General features: G+C 49.7%; 1 protein-coding gene across 1 annotated transcript; it reads right to left on the minus strand.

The window, feature by feature from the left end:
• Positions 1-531: 531 nt before the first annotated feature.
• On the minus strand, positions 532-19,221 carry ABCG8 (ATP binding cassette subfamily G member 8). Its single transcript, XM_065928831.1, has 17 exons — positions 19,159-19,221; positions 17,969-18,081; positions 17,661-17,784; positions 16,010-16,194; positions 12,946-13,108; positions 11,917-12,067; positions 8,233-8,340; positions 7,668-7,906; positions 7,067-7,199; positions 6,706-6,975; positions 4,945-5,107; positions 4,780-4,857; positions 3,736-3,935; positions 3,241-3,317; positions 2,314-2,581; positions 1,192-1,319; positions 532-1,107 (listed from the first exon to the last, which is right to left on the minus strand). Exons 1-17 carry the CDS (start codon positions 19,219-19,221, stop codon positions 970-972), a joined length of 2,601 nt encoding a protein of 866 aa, XP_065784903.1. The 3' UTR covers positions 532-969.
• Between the last annotated feature and the right edge of the window lie 64 nt (positions 19,222-19,285).

Genomic DNA, 19,285 nt, shown 5'->3' on the forward strand with positions numbered 1-19,285 from the left:
AACTTCCTCCTTGCTTTCTGGGTACCTGTTTTGGGTCAGCTGGTCCTCAAAGCTCAGACAGGAAACACATGACCAGTCACTGCAAAAGGTTCCAGGCTGGTCTGAGACTCAGCCAGAGAGGTGAGATGTACCGTGAGAGGCCCAGCTGAGCTGACAGTGTCTATAAACCTCTTTATCTTCTGGAGCCTTCCTGGGCTTCCAAGCCTTACAGTGGCCCAGGACTTGCCTTCTGTCCGCTAACTCCTATAGGCCTTTCTGACCTCACATGACTCCACCACATATTAGGCCTGTGACCTTACTTAGTAAAACAGTCTGTGCCTCTGTTTCTTCATCTACAAAACTGGACACCATCTACCACAAAGGGTTGTTTTAACAGAGAACTGAATAATGTGATCCACATAAAAGAGTGTTCTGCCCTGAATCTGGCGCAGAGCAATTGCTCAATAAATATTTAATTGTTCAGTTTAGCTTTTGGAGCACATGACTTCACACAAAAGAAGAGACGGCATCTCACTGGTATGTTTTAGGTCATTTTCTGTATTGAGAATGGCTCAGAGTTTGGGGATCCTGGAAGATGAGGCCAAACACTCCACTAGCTATTATGTTACTGTTTCCATATGGCCTCACTCCTCGATTCATACCTAATTTGCTCCCATCTTGTATTAGTTGCCTATACAAATATACATATCAAAAGGAAATAAATTAATGACATTGTAGGTGTCCCCCAGGTATGGTATTCAGGTTCCCAGTAAACTCAAGCTCCAGCTGGTGATCAGAAATCCCTTCCGACTGTCTTTATTCTACTGCCATCCTGTGGCCAGCCTGTGCCTCTGCAGCGGTGTGGACCGGATGTAGCGGAGCTTAGCCCTGGGCCTCCCCGTGCCTGGGAAGGGGCTCCTTGGGGGGAAGGGAGTGCAGCTGAACGGCCTTCTCGAGTCCCCCACCAGTAGGCAGGAGTCTGGGCTTGAATCACCAGTCCTGACTTGATTTCTGTTTGATGAACCTTAAGGACAGATAGTACAGGATCACGAAGCCACAACTGATGCCAATGACAAAGAAGTAGATGGCGTAGAGCGGATAAGAGTTCAGGCCCATGGAACTGAGGATCTGGGGACAGAGACATCAGGGAGCTCATTAAGAACACGCTCAGAGGGCTGTTGTCTATGGACAGTCAAGGCCTGGGCGACTCACCAAGTCTCCCGGGATACGGATGGTGATGTTGCCAGCTTCCATGTAATAAGCGTGCCCACCAAACTGGATCTTCATCAGCCCTTCAAAACACCATCGGAGGAAGGACACCTTGGAAATCAACGCGGGCACTGGAGAGAGTGAGAGTCATATTATTCACAGGGTCTAACTACCTGCTTCCAAGGAAGTGAGCCTGCAGAGAGGCGTGGTGGCTCTGACCCAGGGGCGGAAAATCCCCTGAGGGAGCTGAGCGCAGGGGGAGAGAACAAAAGGGCGAAAGAGCAGAGGGGAAGCTGGAGACATGGACTGCTGGGACAGAGGGGCCGAGTGGCTGCAGGATCGCTGTGCACTTGACCTACAGTAACTCCACAGAGTAATTTCATTAGGTGGCAAGCATGTGCTTGACCTATAGTAACTCCACAGAGTAATTCATTAGGTCCAGCACATGCTCAGCTTCACAGAACCTATGGACTTTGGAGTCTCAGCAGCCCCACACCAGAGATTACAGAGATGACCGAGTCTGTACCCTGACCCCACAGAGGCATCCTGGCTCAGGGAGGAGGAGGAAGCAGTGAACCCTGTCCGGCTCATCAGGAGAGGCCTATGGAAGGTGAAGGGTGGTGATCCACAGGCTCAGTTGTGAAGGTGTGGAGTGTGTTGGGGGCTTCAGAAGAGTCGGGTGGAGGCAGCCAGGAATGAGCAGCCCCGGGACCACTGGAACGAAGCAGTGACTGGCTCTGCGCCTTAGGGAGCTAGCGGGGGTGAGGGTTCAGACGTGGCGGAACCAGGGTCATAGACACCAGACTGTCACAGCTGGCCCAAGATCAGCTGATAGGAGCCAGGGCGGGGATAAGGCAAGAGGACGTTTCAGAAAGACACAGGAGGTAGGAGTGATTTGGCTCACTGGTGATGTAGTGCGGGAGAGTCAGGGGTGGCCCCGGGTGTCAGCCGGGCTATATGAGAAGGTGCCCTCTGCCGCACCCCACCATGGAGCCCTTCCTTTGCAGCCTGCTCCCAACTCTGAGCAGGACCGAAGTGATGTGCTCACAGCGCCAGAGGAAAGCAGACTGATCCAGCCCCGGCGGGCCTCAAAAAGCTTGAGCAGGTGAGGAGAGCCGAGCTCACCTGTCCACAGATTGTCCAAGCTTATCATGAAGCCCCCAGTCAGGTAGAAGGAGTTGTAGAGAGCGTTGCCGAGGAAGGAGGACATGTGGAAGGTGGGCAGCAGGGCGGCGGCGGCCAGGGCCATGGCCCGGCAGCAGAAGACCACGAGCCACACCAGCAGGACGTGCAGCAAGAAGGGCTCCAGGCCTGGGCGCAGGTTGGCCAGCCAGTAGATGGGCATCCCATAGACGACGATGTAGACGCAGTGTTCGGGAAGCTCCCCCAGGATCTGCAAGGCATGCGAGCCAGCGCCTTTATCTGCTGCTGATCTTTCCGTGTTCAACGGCAGCAGCCCCCTGTGTCCCCAGCCATCCCTCCTGGTGGTGACTGCGGTGGCCACCGGGGGGTTAGTGGGCACAGGGGTGTGGGACCCACAAGCATGGACTCACTGCTGACTTCCCCCTGCAGGTGCTGTGTGCTCCCTCTGGGGCGGTTCAGAGCTCTGAAGACCTGGCTTCAAGTCCCCACTCTGCCTACCCAGACATGGTAGCTGCATGGCCTGGAGGCAGCCACTTAACTTCTGAGCCTCCATTTCTTTGAAATGAGGACCATCAAACCTTCCAACCTGCTTTCCAGGGACGTGGAGGGACTGGAGAGGTGAAGTACGCTAGGTGTAGGTGTTTCCCACCTCTTCTTTGTTAGGTTTCTGGTGGCCAGAAAAATGTCATTCCTGGTCCACGGTCCTGGCCTTCTGATAAATGTTTAAAAAATTTATCAGAGACTCATTGAATCTCTGAAACTCTCCTAAGGACTGTGGCATCTGCAACCACAGATGATGCTCAGCCCCACCGCTGAGCAAAATGCTTCCCTGTAACTTCTGTATGATGTGGAGAAGATTCTTCTGCCCTCTCTTCCACATGGCACTCACTCTGAAGCCTGATCAGTCACCTTGGCAAAGAAATATGGCCCCGCCGTGTACAGCCCATCTTCTAGTTCATAGTAAAGCAGTGCCCTCTCTGAGTGACCTAAAAAGGGGAGAAAAGGAGAATGAAAAAATGAAACTACAGTGTTGCTGTTTTTGAGTCTCTCTTTGTACAATTAAAACTAGTTTTATTGCCTCAATGTCATATTTTTTTTAAAAAAAGGCAATTTTTGATCCTAATTTAGATGTTTATAATTCTGTGACTTGTGCATTGCTGTCAATATAACTCCTGCTAGGAGAGAAAAGCCTCAGACTCCTAGGTAATTTGTTCTCATGTGCATACTGATACTAATATATGAAGTTGAAAAACAACCCTCAGCTTTTATTTAGCAGTCATGGTGAAATCGTTCAGCAGGCCTGTCTCCTCCAGGAGCTCAGCGGAACTCAGGCCAGCCCTGGTCCAGTTCAGAGCATGACTACACAGCCCTGAATGTGGGTTACAGAGAGCAGGCCACACTCACATTTGGAGATGACATCCAGGATCACGCTGAAAGGAACAAGAGCTCCGATCATGAACAAGAGGGCCACCGTGTCCGTCAAGGAGAGCTGGACAGCCCCATGGCCGTAGTAGAGGAACCCGATGATCAGAGACAACAGGCAGGCCTCCACCCCATGGATGAGGAGGGTTGGCAGGTCTCGGAAGTCGTTGGAAATCTGACGACTTAAAGAAACAGAAGAAAGAGGTGCCAAGGGAACACCAGACCCCAGCACTGTGACCTTGGCAAAGTCCTGTAATCTCTGTAAGCCTCATTTTTCTCCTCTGTAAAATGGGACGAGTGGTGCCCATCTCAGATACTGTGAGGATCAAGTGAGGTGACTGATGAGTGCATCTGTCTCACAGTGGGTACTCAGGAAATGATTGTGACTTTTACCAACACTGTATCACCTTGCAATTTTATTTAAAGAAGTCATCCTGAGGAAATAAGCAATCAGAAGTGTAATGATGTATGTACAAGGAGACATAAGACTTCTATCCCTAAGGAAGATACCTTAGAGGAGGAAATGGCAAGCCACTCTAGTATTCTTGCCTAGAAAATCCCATGGACAGAGGAGCCTGGCAGGCTACAGTCCACAGGAAAGAGTCAGACACAACCAAAGCAACTTAGCATGATCTCATTTATATATTAAAACATTTATGTGTATGGAAACATCTTGGACTCACACCAAACACTCAGATCTCGTTTTCTGAGCCCTATGAGGGCTCGTGTAGCAGGGAAACTTCCCTTGTCCACTTGAAGGTCTCCTGCATCGATTTAAATTTTTATAATGATTCTGGGTGATTTCTACGAGCATCTGGCTAGCAAGGAAATAATGATTTTGTTTAAAGAATCAAAGGAACAGGAGTTCTCTGTATCATATGGAGGGCTGGTGCTGTTTTTTTTTCAAATGACTCTACCTCTTCAAATTAAATTCCTCCTTCAAATTCACTTTAGCTCTAAAGGGCTTGATTTGATACAACTAAGACTTTTGGGGGCCAAGGGGGTGATGAAGTGGCAAATAATTACCGGATCAGTATGGCAAACTGCTGTAGGGGGCCGGGCAGCTTAGTGGGAGCCTGGAATGGGTTGGTGTCAGGAGCTGGGCTGTCAGGAGATAGAGAGTGTCACGGGGGTGTAGGGACAGCCACTTTCTGCAGGGTGCCCTCCCCCCAGGGTCACCCACTGCCTTACCTCTGCACACAAGTGCCCACACCCGGCTCCTTCGACTCTGCTGTCCATAGAAAGTCATCAAAGCCACGCACTTTTTCTTTAAACAAGGCCGCAAGGGACCGAGCCTTCTCCCTGGTGGCCACTTCCTGCTCTTTGCTTCGTCTGTCAATGCTGGTCAAGTCCACTGTAAGCAGCGGGAACGGGGCCCTGGGTGACCTGGGTCCCACAGGGGCTCCTGGCCCACGATGCCGTCAGAGGGGACCCTGGGACTCCCCACCTCTGAGAGTGGACCACAAAGTGATGCTCAGAACAGACAAAGGCAGAGAGATGCCCAGGGGGAATCATTCACCTCTCTGCCTCTTTCCTCTTCCCATTTTCATGACACATCTCAAGGCAGGAAAACATCTCAGAGGGGCCTTGTAAATCATCAAGGGTCCCCTCACTGTGTAGGGCCATAACTTCAAGTGTCAGATTCTCTGGGCACTGCCAAGCCATGCCCTCGGATCCATGAGGGCCAACTGCCCCAGGGCTTGTGGGCAAGAACCACCCCCCACCAAAAAATGATAATAATATAAAATGAAGAAAAAGATTTGTTTTTTCCAGATGTGGGCACCTGATTTCTGGCAACTTCTCTCTACGGTTACAGTATGTTGCTTTCAGTGGCCAGGCTGGCAGATGCCCTCTGCCCCCTTATCTGGGGATGACCGGCCCGAGGATGACAGACTGGCAGGAAGCCAAGCTGGTATCTGAGCACAGGGAGATGGGTGAACTCCAGGTGAGTTCACAGGGTGAGTGAGTGCAGAGGGCAAGAGCGGGTGGGCCAGAAAGAGTGGCCTGTCCTCTTGGGGGGTTGGAGGGTGGATACTGGGAGAAGGGTGTTTCCTCCTTGGCACGGGAGGTGAGAGGCCCATTTCTCCACCTGCCTGCAAGGACTCCAGTCTTCTCATCTGTAAGGATGAAGATGACTGTAGCCTGGCAGGGCTGCAAGGGTCAAAGGGACACCCTCTGGTGCTTGGCACCGATGGGCCTAGTGTCTGTCCTCAAGGAATTGGTCCTTACCCGCATGTGTACTGGGAAGGCCCTTGCTACACCAGGCCATCCTGGGAGGAAGGCTGGGCTCCAGGTGATCTATGTTTGGGACAAACCTCAGCGGCTGCTCTCCTGGCCCTGGTGCAGCCATGCAGCCTGTCCAGCAGCCATGGCATTGCTCAGCACTCAGGACCCGGGGCCTGCTTTCATGGTGGGCACCTGGAAAGGCAACTGTCCCTGCAAGATTTGAGGGCCATATGCTGAGGTCTCAGGACCCCAAGCAGGAAGGCATCTCTGGTGCTGATAGCAATTTTCATACCTAGAGATTCATGGGTCAAGGCCCCCTAAAAGGCACTGAACTGGTCTGTGCCCTGGGCCCACAGCCTCTGGGTTTCCTGCCTTTGTGGGGGAACCAGAGCAAGGCTTTAAGATTTCCTAGTGGCTGCCAATTCCAAATTTCCTGTTCTCCCTACAGAATCTGAATAAAGACCATAATTCCAGAAACTGATTCAAACTCTCTTGGATTCTATCTCCTCTGGTTTGGAGCTCTCATGACATTCTTAATAGTCATGCACACAAGGATGTGCCATTCCTAGCATCTGATGCTGGGTAAACTGAAGCCTGTAATGCACCCCATCTCCTCCCCTGCCTCCATCCTTGGTCCTATTCCCCTGAAGCCCCTGAGAGTTTCTCTTCTGCCAAGGTTGGGGTCGAGGGGAGCCCTGTTCCCTGCCTCTGGCCTGGCTGACTCACCGTAGTAGTCGGCAGGGTTGCTGTACCGCGGACAGGGGTGGCCGACTGAGGTGAAATACTGAACCATGTGCTGGGCTGCCCCCAGGTAGATGGTGGTGCCAGACGTCATCAGGAGGACCAAATCAAACAGCCCGAAGATATCAGAGCGCGGCTGGTGGATGGAGATGAGCACCAGCCTATTGCCTTTGGCCAGCCTGGACAGTGTTTTCACCAGGTTGTGGGCCGTGAAGCTGTCGAGCCCAGAGGTGGGTTCATCCAGGATAAGGATCCCTTCCCAACAGAGAGAAGCCTGGTTTAATGGGCAGGACTCCAGTTGGACCGGATTAAGCCAGGCGGCTCACGTGGGCCCCTCCGGCCTCACCTGGGTTCCACAGCAGCTGCACTCCGATGCTGACTCTGCGCCGCTCGCCCCCCGACACGCCCCGCACGTAGATGTTGCCCACGCGCGTGTTGGCGCATTGCCGCAGCCGCAGCTCGGCGATCACGTCGTCCACCTGGGTGAGAGGCAGGGTGGTCCCGGGGCTTTAGAGAGGCTGCGGGCCTGCTCCGGGCCAGGCAGATCGGGCTCCAGAGTAGAAAGACGCCTGAGTTTAAGGCTCTGGCCTACATTTCCCTGATGCAATGTTTGTTCCCGGATTCTTTCCAGGCATCCGCAGCACCTCCTACTGCTGAGCAAGGCACCACTTGCTGGGACTGTGGCCATGCCCCGGCTCCCCCCCCCCCCCCCCCCCGGCACGGATAACCGGAAAACAAGTAAGCAAATATTTATCCCACATTTGGGACTAAGATGGGACAGCGGAGGAAGGAAGGCAGGGCTGAGCGATTGGTGGACTTTTTCTGATGGACAGATGGTGAGCTGGGTTGCTCACAGTTGGCCTGGAATGGCTGAACCCTGAGGCAGGGAGGGAAGGATGGGCAGGGGAAGGATGTCATAGCTTCTATAACTGGGATTAGTTAGTTACCCTTTTGTCGCGCTGGGCCTGGGAGAAGTTTCTGGGCAGGCGCAGCTGGGCAATGAAAGCCAGGGTCTCCCGGACGGTCAGGTTGGGGAGCAGCTGGTCATGCTGGCGCACGTGGGCCACACACTTCCTCACCAGCTGCGCTGTGCTGGGCTGCCCATTGATCCAGATTTGGCCTGACTTAATCTTGCCGCCAGGGCCTCGTCCGGTGATCACGTCCAGCAAAGAGGCTCTCCCACAACCTGAGAAGCCACCAGAAATATCCCTGAGGGGGATATCCCTGGTGGTCCAGTGATTAAGAGTCTGCTTTCCAATGCAAGGGACCCAAGTTCAATGCCTGGTCCAGGAACTAAATCCTGACCCAGAACTAGAAACACTCCCCACTCTCCCCACCCTCACAACCTCCCCCACCCTGACCCAGCCACATAGACAAATATTAAAGAGAAAATATATTCCTGAGAACGGAGCTTCTGCAGGGGCCAGGTTGGAAGCTTCTGCTGCCCACACACCCTCCAGCCACCACCTTCTGCTCTGTCCTTCCCTAGGGAAGGTGGCACAGCCCTCTGACCTGCATGGAACAGCCAACTTGAACATCCTTGGGAATCTTGGGTGTTCCGGTCAGGCTGGCCCGTGGTTACGTGATAGAAGGCTGGAGTACTGGTTGTCACAGGACTGCCTGTGCCCGGAGTGTATGTCCCCTCCCCCAAGCAGGGCTGGTGTTAATTGCACTAGGAAGCTTAACTCTTTTTGCCTGGCAAACCTGCCAGCAACATTTCATCATTTCCCATCATTTGGCTCAGAGGCTGGCACTGTGGGAAAGACTAGTTTTGGAGAATTAATAAGGTGTCTTTTAAAAATGCAAAACTGGAACCTGTTTTCAGAAAGGGAGAAAAAAATAGAGAAGTAATAGATGTGGAAGTGATTTTTAAACTACAACACAGTTCTGAATTTCTCTACACTTATTTTTATCAGTAGTACTTTTCACTTTCTCTTTAAAAAAAATAGATCCATTACATAACAAATGAACGCCATTTACTTCTGAATGACACAGTAATTGCTATCAATTTGGGGAAGTGTCCAACTGGATCAGGTTCCATGAGATTCTGTGACAGCCACTTAAACTACAAGTCAAATAGGGCTTAGGGTCTGGGAAGGGGTTCTTAAACAAAGCTGCCAGGAACAGCTCAGTCTAGTTCCCCTAGGCAGGGTTTTAGTTTCCTTATTGTAAATTCCTTTTGGAGTGCAAAATTTCCAAGTAGTTTTTAAATAGGGAAAGCGCCAACACACAGATGTAACGACTCTTCCTTGCCACATTCCCAGGCCTTCTGCAAGCAGCCCCCTTCCCACAGCCCCACGTCCCCTGTGCATAAAAGCAAAAATCAAGTAGCCTCTTCAGTCATCCTTCTGCTTACGGACCAGAGGTTCTCAGCGTAGAAAGGGACCTGTCCACTGCCTCCTGGGTGCACCTCATTCAAGAGAACTTAGGAGGCACAAAATATCCAGGGGGGAAGCCAGAGGGAGGGTTCTGGCCCTACTCCTGGGTCAGCCTGGACATCATTGGATCCAGGCTCTGGAAGCACAAGGGACTTTCCCAACACAGGGACCTTAGGATTCCCAATCAGGGGGCAGGAAGACCACATTTCCCGAACAAAACTGTGAGAGGTGTGGGTGGTCTTTCCAGGGGAGGTTGCCAGGGTATGTTTGGGGAGATCCTCCATGAATCAGGAGAAAACACCCACAGGCATTCAAGACCCTTTGCCAACTCAGTAAATTCATTCATTGGAAAAGCACCCCTGCTGATTCTATAGAAGCTTAAATGCCTGGGGCTGTTTGAATTAATTTTATTTTACTATTATAATTTTGGTGAGCAGAGTATGCTTCCCTCCTGGATCAGACGGTGAAGAATCTGCCTGCAATACAGGAAATGTGGGTTCGATCCCTGGGTCGGGAAGAACCCCTGGAGAAGGGAATGGCAATCCACTCCAGTATTCTTACCTGGAGAATCACATGGCAGAATATGTCACAGGTGGTATAATTGATAACCTTTCTAAAAAATGATTTAAATAATTTCAGTCAAGTAAACCTGTAGCTAAACAACACTAGCCTAGAGTCAAAAATCACACACTCAGTGTGTGATTCCTGCTTGGCCTCTCCTGACTTCCCCTTCTTCAACCACAAATCAGGGATTCTAAGAGCTACAGGGCTGTGGTGGTCAGGATTAACTGTGATGACTCTTAGCTCGAAGTGCCTAGGTTAGGCCCATGTGTTCCCTAGATCCTCAGTTCATGAAGAAAAAGCAGGTGTAACCAAAAAGCCACCAGGTGTTAACAAACAAATAAAATTGGCCCGTGAAGTTTCCACATTTTTCTTGTTTAGATCAGAATTGCAGGGCTAGGGCCAGCAGTTGGCAGGACTTGATCTGTGGGTGTTGTTTCAGTGACAAAGTTCATTTGCACATATCCTCTCATTTGATCTCTGGTTAGACAGTAAACAGAACTTCCCCAGCAGAAGACTAAAAATTTGGAGCAGATGGTCAAAAAGTTGAGTAATCTCTAATTCTGGAAATGATTAATTGGGAGGTATAAAGTGCTCCCTCTGACACTGTGTAAGGGAGAAATGCCTTTGATCTGTGTTTAAAAAATAAACAACAAACCCCAAGTGGAGTCAACTTGTGCTAAGCCCCATGTCCCCAGACTGAGATGTAATACCTAATTTAATTATAGTTTCAATCTCTCCTGGGAATAGAATCTTAAACCAGCCCATCTGAAATTGCCTGGTCAGCACTGATAGACCCCTTCTGTCCCCCAGAGAAAGGTGACCTTGCCTAAAACAGTCAGCCCTTTGCTAGAACAACTTCCTTGTCCGACTTCATTCTGCCTGTAAAAATCTTTCATTTTGTACAGCTCTCCAGAGCTTTTGGGCTTCCCAGGTGGCACTAGTGGTAAAAAACCCCCCTGCCAATACAGAAGATATGGGAGATGTGGGTTTGATCCCTGAGTTGGGAAGATGCCCTGGAGGAGGGCATGGCAACCCACTCCAGTATTCTTGCCTGGAGAACCCAGTGGACAGAGGAGCCTTGCGGGCTGTGGTTCATAGAATTGCAGAAACAGTCAGACACGACTGAAACAACTTAGCATGCACACCAAAGCTATTGGGCTGGAGCTAACCTTTTATGGAAAAATCCAAGTAAACTTTCCAGTCCACACAATACTTTCTGCCAGGTGGGATGCTGCCCAATTCATGAACTGTTAAATAAAACCAGTAAGATCTTTAAAATTTAATCAGTTGAATTTTTTTAAAAAACATCTGAGAACCAGGAGACCAGAGTTCTAGTTCTTATTCTGCATTAGATATATGTCCTTAGGTAAATCATTCCTCTTCTTTAAACTTTGGTCTCACCTGTTAAATGAAGGGGGAGTGATGCAGGGGCAGGAAGACCTCCTCTAAAGATGTTTTCACAGTGGTCAGGAGAAGGAAAGTTAGAATGCTGTGAGGGGAACACAACCCTGTTTTCCAAGCCCCCTTCCAGCTTGTTCTACACTTCTAAGTCTGGCCTGTGGAAGTGACTTTTTGAAGCACTCCAGAAATCTGAATTTTTGCTGATGGTTGAAGGTTGAACTAAGACTTGGGGTATCCAAGATATGAGTTGTGGCAGGGGCTGTGCCTACCCACTGTCTGACTGAAATAGGAATCCAGTGGGGAGGGGAGGACAATGAATGAGTATTGTGGTGGAGGAGTCCTGTGGAAAGAGGATTCAATTCCAAAGCTGCCTGATGCACTGGTAAGACTTAGTTAGTTAGTTAGGTCGCTCAGTCGTGTCCGACTCTTTGCGACCCCGTTGACTGTAGCCCGCCAGGCTCCATCCATGGAATTCTCCAGGCAAGAATTCTGGAGTGGGGTTGCCATTTCCTTCTCCAGGGGATCTTCCCAACCCAGGAATTGAACTCGGGTCTCCCTCATTGCAGGCAGATGCTTTAACCTCTGAGCCACCAAGACTTAATCCTATATTAATAAAGGATCAGAGCTCTGGCTGCAGTTGCATGAAGCCTACTTGTGATTCATGAAAGTTAGTAAATAGAGGAGCTGAGATTTGAACCCAGTCTGTCAGACCTGGAACTTGTGCTCTCACAATTCTGCTGTATTCTTCTCTTGCTCAGCAAAGTTCTGTGAGGAGCATCCGTTTGTTCGAGGGACTGCCCTGCATCACAGGAGAGAGAGAACACATTGCCCCACTATTTGCCCCTAGTGATACCTGAGCTCCCTATGACAGCCAGCATCTGTCCACTCCTCATTTTGAAGCTCAGGTTCTGAATGCCCTGCTCACAGGAGTCCTTGTGAGATGTCCAGGGCATCTTGAAGTGAGCCAGCTGCTTAAACCAAGGTACCTGGGAGGCCATATCTACCTGTGGGGAGACATAGAAAGGTTCCTCAGAAAGTTTCAATTTCTGTTCAGCTCCCTCCAAGAGAAATCCTCCTGCCAAAATACAACAGGCCTGAGGGGGTCCCCTAGCCAGGTTCTGTCAGATATGGAGGGGGGCTCCACCATGCTGAGAATCTGAAGCTGCCATTTCCAAGTCTGAAGAGGACAGTTGGGAAGCATGTATAATAGCAGAACAGAAATAAAAACACAACATCGGGCAAAATGATATTTTCACTCAGCAGTGATTTACTAATAACAGGTGTTTAGTGTGTGCAAGGCATTGTGTTCATCTGTTTATTATGTCCCTTATCTCATTCAATCCTCACTGCAGACCTACAACATGTGTACTATTATTAGATTGGCTGAAGATTTCATCTGGGCTTTTCTATAACATCTTATATAAGTCTGTAGTTTGGTTAATAGTGTTATCCTGTGGTTAATGTCTCATTTTTGGTCACTGTGCTATGGGTAAGCAAGACATTAACCTTAGGGCAAGGTGATCAAAGGGTATATAAGAACTCTGCATTATTTTTGCAGCTTTTTCAGAAGTCTAAAATTATTTCAAAATATAAACTTAAAAGTAAGTTTTGGATATTTTTTTCACACAGGGTCACATGGTTGACTTTATGTTTTAACAAAGGTCTCGTTCTCTTTTTCATGCCCATCAACCTAAGCTCCAATATGTGTAGTTGAGGGAAGTTTCCATAGTGCCTGTACCCAACACATGAAGCATCAGTGTAGCCTGAACTCTGTCCTTAGGGGCAGAGGGTCCCCAGCTCGGACTCACCCTTCCCTTCTGCTTGGGGAATTGTTTGGCCCTCTCTGTCTGTTCTTCCCACCAGTCCTCAGGGGTGTCTCTACCTGGTAGCTGAGATCTCGGACTTCCAAGGTGTTGGACTGGCCACTGTAGGTGAAGTACAGGCTGTTGTCACTTTCGGAGGAGAACACGCTGTCCTGGAGGCCCTGCTGGGAGACATGACAGGTGAGGAGCTTCTTTAGAAGAAGGACTTGGGAGGGAGGAGATCTGGAGAGGTGAGAGCAGGAGCTAGTGCAGATGAGATCCCAAGTGGGCAAAAGATGGATTTAGGCAGGAGGAGCCCAAGGGCTCTGAGAAAATGGGAGCATCCATGAGGGCAGGGCTCCTCTTCTCTACAGAAAACTGTGGGGCTTCCCTCTAGCTCCTGACCCCAGAGAAGCTCAGCCACAGGCTGCTGGAGCCTGATCCAAGTAACCTATCATGAACAAGACCCAGACCCTGGACTGGAGAGAGCTTTGTGAGCCTCTGTGTTCAGAAAAGGCCTTTTAACTTTCCCTTTCCTGAATCTGGCTTAGTATCTCATCCCAAAAAGACTTTCTGTACCCAGCATGCGAGAGGAAAACAGCTGTCAACAAACTAGTACTCAATACTTGTGAAGACATTGCTCTTAGAAAAGTTGCATCTTATCTTGATAAGGATTTTGCACAGCAAAGCTCTTTAAAATGCTGTTGGGAGATTTTAGAGTAAGTCCTTGTCATCTCTGTTATCATCAGCCTCTTCATCATCATCATCTTGCTGATGATGTTATTTTCATGTAAGTCACAAGCCATGTTGTGTTCACATAAACATGGCTGCTTATCCAACTCTTTGCGACCCCATGCACTGTAGCCCCCCAGGCTTCTCTGTTCATGGGATTCTCCAGGCAAAGATACTGGAGTGGGTTGCCATGCCCTCCTCCAGGGGATCTTCCCAACCTAGGGATCAAACCCAAGTCTCCTGCATTGCAGGTGGATTCTTTACTCTGTAAGCCACCAGGGAAGCCCATGAATACTGGAGTGGGTAGCCTGTCCCTTCTCCAGGGGATCTTCCTCACCCAGGAATCGAACTGGGGTCTTCTGCATTGCAGGCAGATTCTTTACCAGCTGAGCTACCAGGGAAGCCTGCTTTATTTGAATATACATCAAATAAATCAGTGTTTCATGGTATCAGCTGGTAACGTGAATGATACCACCTGCAGATCTGAATTCCTTCTGTTTTATCAGTTCAATCATTTAAATAGCTGAGACCCAAACCAGGAAAAACTTGCCTTAAAAGATTTCCGCTTTTTTTTTTTTTTTTTTTGGTTTCTGGAACTTCCACTTTATTTCCCTGATTAAGGCTAATTAGGGGCACAGATTGGCTCATCAGCCCCCAGACCTGAATCCAGCAAGGCTTTTTGTTGTTTAGTCTCTGAGTCGTTTCCAACTCTTTGTGACCACATGAACTATAGCCTGCCAGGCTCTTCTATTCATGGGATTTCTCAGGCAAGAATAGTGGAGTGGGTTGCCATTTCCTTCTTCTGCTTTTTAAAAATGCATTCAATTTCTGTTTCCTCAAGGTAGTGTGGGGAAAGTATGCATTCATTAACCAGTTCCTGTTGATTCCAATCTTCTCCCCTGAGGACTGCTATTCCCTCGCTGATACATTCCTTCGATCAGTCAATCAAGCATCCAGCAAACACGAGGAGGCCCACAACATGCTTTAGGCTTGGAATTTGCGGCGTGACTGTGCAAAAGACAGTCTTTGGGAAGCTTAGAGTTTAGTGGACGAGACACTGAGGATGGAGCAACACAGGCCAGACACAGAGGCATGAGGTCCTTGACGTGCCTGATCAAGGTGTATTTTCACTGTGCACACAGTGTCCATGTGTGCTTTATGTGAACACAACATAGCTTGGGACTTAGGTGAAAATAATACCCAACAGTCTTTTTTTAAAGCACCCCTGCACTGGTGGAGGTAAGAGGCCTTTAAAAATGACATTGAGCCCAGTGGAGGTGAGGGAAATAAATATGGGTGATTGTCTGCCGCAAGCCCACTGTGAGTGGCCCCCAGAGTTCTGGGAGAGTGTGGAAACAGCCAACCGGAGCTACTTACTTGTTTAATGTTTGAAGCAGTATAGTCAAGGTCATATATTATACAGAAGAACATTGGAAGATAAACAACTAAGACAGCAGAAGGATTGTTTTTGGGGATGTAGGAACAAATACGGGGCGGGAGAGGTCACTGAGAGGGAGTCTGGGCAGGTGGGGGAGGGATGACTTTCAAAGCTATTGGTAAGTTTATGATGGGTATGGGAGTTCACTGTTCTCTAAACTGCTTTGTCTGAAATATTTCAAAATATGTTTTAAAGCTGAGAGAGGGTGTCCACGAGGGGAAGTCCAGAGTCTTCCCAGCTGGAGGAGCTGGAGGTGGAGGAGGTGAGGGGGTTGTGTCCTCGGAGATGGAGAATGAAACTCCTGGGGAGGTCATGGGCAGCTCTGGGTTCTGGTAGGTCAGCCCTGACCGTCCCTCCCCACCTCTGCCACCAGCATTCCCATCGCCTAGTTTTTCCATTTCATTTGGTTAAACCATCTGAAAGTTTATCCATTGCTGAGAGACTCACTCGGCCTAACATGCATTCTGCTTTTTTTTTTTTTTTTTAACAGATTTTTTAAATGTGGAGCATTTTAAAAAGTCTTTATTGGACAATATTGCTTCTGTTTCATGTTTTGGATTTTTTTTTTTGCCTCAAGGCATGTGGGATCTTAGCTGTCTGACCAGGGATCAAACCTGTACCCCCTGAATTCACAGTGTGGAGTCTTAACCACTGGACCGCCAGGGAAGTCCCTACTTGCTTGTTTTTAAAAGGTAAATGTCTGCAGGAGGAATGTTAGTTGGTGTAAGGAATGAGTTAGCTCTGCAACGAACACCTGGGCCAGAAGCTCACCAGGTTAGATTTTGAAGGTGGAAGAGTTACTGAGAAAGGGTTGGACATTTTGGAGTCTGGAGCAACCTGTGGTGGTGACCTTAAGCCTAGGGGGTTCCACTCTCCAGGCGCGAGCTTGGAGAAGGTGAAGGGTGATGGGGCCCTGGGGAAAGAGGCATCAGGATGAGAAGACAAATAAAAGAAAGGAGAGAGGTGTATGCTACCTGCTCCTGGGTCCCTCCAACCCCTCTTCACCCTGGGCACAGCGGGCAGGCACAGGCCAGCCCGGGGCCTCAGCCGCCACAGGCAGCTCAGCGTTCAGAAGAGAGCTCGTGGCTGGGCGGGGGCTGCCTCTGTTCCATTTTGAAATATTTTCCTTGGCTCCTAGGAAGGATTTGTTAGACTCTTCCTGAGGTTTTGACAAACCCTCTGTATTTTTCAAATGCTTAAATATCTATTCGGCTGACACCTTAATCAGTATGACTGTCAGATCATCACTTGAATTTCTGACAGGTGACATGGAAAAAAGCAAAAGCAGGTTTATTTGTAGATAACCAGCTCAGCTCCTGCTGGGCTACATTGTAATTTCTCCTTGTATTAACTTCTGATCATATTCCTGAGTCAGAAGCGTAGAGTAGAAGGAAGCTCAGGGAGCGCAGAGCCCAAGTTCCTCGTTCTCAGATGCAGAGGCTGTGCCCTGGGAAAGTGGTGATGTGCTAACGACTCGGCACTGAGGCCTGGGCCCCTCCTGTCCTCCTCTGGCCAGGCTTTTGCCCGTGGACTGAGGAATCTGTGCGCCAAGGGCATTTGCCACTCTGGGTACTCACTTACGCCCAAATTCCCAGATGGCCACAGGCCCGCTCCCAGGACTGTGTGAACCTTGTCCTCAGCCCATCCCTCGGGGCACCCCAGGTCAGAGGGGCATTTGTCTGTGGAGGCGTGGATGTCATGTGGGTGGGCAGGATGGGGTGGCCATGCAGGGGTGTGTGAGATCATGTGTGGTGCTGAGCGTGGGCAGAGAAGGGAGACAGGCTGTGGCTTGTGTTGGAAGCCACAAGTCCTAGAATTTCTTGGCTTACATCTGGCCTTCCATGTTGCGAAGAAGGTATGACAGTTTAGGAGGATAGAAACTATTTTATCTAGTAGCTTTTAACTTGACTGATAATTTTTTAAGTATCTAGACATAAGATACAGTTCCACTGGAAAAGACCCGAAAGATTGAGGGCAGGAGGGAAAGGGGGAGACAGAGCATGAGATAGTTGGATGGCATCACTGACTCAGTGGACACGAGCTTGAGCAAGCTCCAGGAGATGGTGAAGGACAGGGAATCCTGGCGTGCTGTAGTCCATGGGATTGCAAAGAGTCGGACACGGCTGAGTGACTGAACAACAACAAAGATATAAGATACGTAGCCCTCGGCCTCTTTTTCTGGGCACCATAAATGTTAGAGACAGGCTGTCACTTGGCACCTTGAGGAACAGGAGTGAAGGAAAGGAAATTGGAAATGGCAGGTCCTGCACCCCTTCCTGGATGTCATATTCGGGCCGTTCTTTGCATCCCAAGCTGTGGTGTCTGAATTGTCAGACCTTCTAGAAAGTGTCCTTTTCAAAAATCACTGGAGATTTTATATCCTATGCAGGCTGTCCACACTGCAGTCACAGCTCCCAGGAATCCTTTCCTGGCAGACGTTGGCTCCCTGGGGTATTCCCAGAGCACAGTGGTTACCTGCTGTGGCTGGGAGCTGACTGAAACGGTGGGCTCCTGGGGCCTGGCTGAGGTCAGGTCCTAGCAACTCAAGGCCGGTCTGGGTGCCCTGAGGCCCTTCCTGTGGGGTGAAGTCCTCAGTCCTTCAGCCTTTCTGTCTCCACCCCTCACCCCTTCACAGGCAACCAAAGACTGATCGAACAGTGAACAGAACAGCAGGGTGGGGTGGGGTGGGGTGGGAATGCTTCCTCTCTGTGTTCTGATTTCACCTCTTGCTTCAAACCCTGCCGACACCCTGATTTCAGTCAAAGGCCATTTAAAAAAAAATTTTTTTTTTACGCAAACATTTCTCATGTAAAATGAGGACAGAAACCCTGGACCTATGGGTCCCTGGCTGTCCTCTGTTCCTGCCAGCTCTCTCCAGGTCTTACGACTGCCTGCTATAGCTGTGTTTGGGGCATACGTTCTGATGTTCTCACAAGCTTCTCTGCCACTCTGTCTCATCAGTTTGCTGCCACTGAGTCTCTGAACTTGACAGCCACGGGGACAGAGGAGACACCGCCGTGTCCCCCGGCCCCGTGTGAGCCCGTTTCTGTGATGGAAAAAGTGAAAGTCTCAGTTACTCAGTCGTGTCCGACTCTTTGTGACCCCGTGGACTGTGCAGCCCACCAGGCTCCTCTGTCCATGGGATTCTCCAGGCAGGAGTACTGGAGTGGGTTGCGATTTCCTTCTCCAGGGGATCTTCCCAATCCATGGATTGAACCCAGCTTTCCCACATTGCAGGCAGACCCTTTACCGACTGAGCCACCAGGGAAGCCCTTCTGGGATGGAGCCGCATTTAGAAAAGACCCAGAGCAACCTAGATGCCCCTCAGCAGACGAATGGATAAGGAAGCTGTGGTACACATACACCATGGAATGTTACTCAGCTGTTAAAAAGAATTCATTTGAATCAGTTCTAATGAGATGGATGAAACTGGAGCCCATTATACAGAGTGAAGTAAGCCAGAAAGATAAAGAACATTACAGCATACTAGCACATATATATATGGAATTTAAAAAGATGGTAATGATAACCCTATATGCAAAACAGAAAAAGAGACACAGATGTACAGAACAGACTTTTGGACTCTGTGGGAGAAGGCGAGGTTGGGATGTTTCGAGAGAACAGCATCGAAACATGTATATTATCTATGGTGAAACAGATCACCAGCCCAGGTTCGATGCATGAGACAAGTGCTCAGGCCTGGTGCACTGGGAAGACCCAGAGGGATCGGGTGGAGAGAGAGGTGGGAGGGGGGATAAGGATGGGGAATACATGTAACTCCATGGCTGATTCATGTCAATGTATGACAAAACCCACTACAATATTGTAAAGTAATTAGCCTCCAACTAATTAAAAAAAAAAAAAAAGAAAAGAAAAGAGCCAGATCAGCCCAAGTCGCAAACACGACATCATTTCCCTGCAGGAGCCACCTTCAGGCAGGAAGTGACCTCAGAGGCCTCCCACCAACCCCTGACCCTGCTTCCCTCAGCCCTTTGATGCCCAGGAAGAAGAGTCCTGCTGCTTGTGGACCTGGTGGTGTTAGGACCGAAAGTTCCTTAAGAAGGAGAGAAGAATCCAACTCGACCCCCGCCCACCAGGACTCTGGTGACCCCCCATCACTCACCAAGTCATCCTGGGGAGCAGTGCTGCTCTCCAGCCCTTTCTCCATCGGGGTCTCCTCTGCCATGGGGCGCCACGGTGTCTGCGCTTCGACTCTGCAGTTTCCTTTGGGCTTAGCTGCTGCTGATCAG

Source organism: Muntiacus reevesi, chromosome 3 (genome assembly GCF_963930625.1).
Source record: "Muntiacus reevesi chromosome 3, mMunRee1.1, whole genome shotgun sequence".
In the NCBI taxonomy this organism is placed as follows: domain Eukaryota; kingdom Metazoa; phylum Chordata; class Mammalia; order Artiodactyla; family Cervidae; genus Muntiacus; species Muntiacus reevesi.

Bases quoted from the DNA above. Each gene is read 5' to 3' on its own strand.
- ABCG8 (XM_065928831.1), bottom strand. From the start codon at position 19,221: ATGGCAGAGGAGACCCCGATGGAGAAAGGGCTGGAGAGCAGCACTGCT. The intron at 6,976-7,066 runs GTGAGGCCGGAG...TCTGTTGGGAAG, and splicing joins GCAGCTGCTGTGGAACCCAG to GGATCCTTATCCTGGATGAA. The intron at 4,858-4,944 runs GTAAGGCAGTGG...ATCTCCTGACAG, and splicing joins GTGGGCACTTGTGTGCAGAG to CCCAGCTCCTGACACCAACC.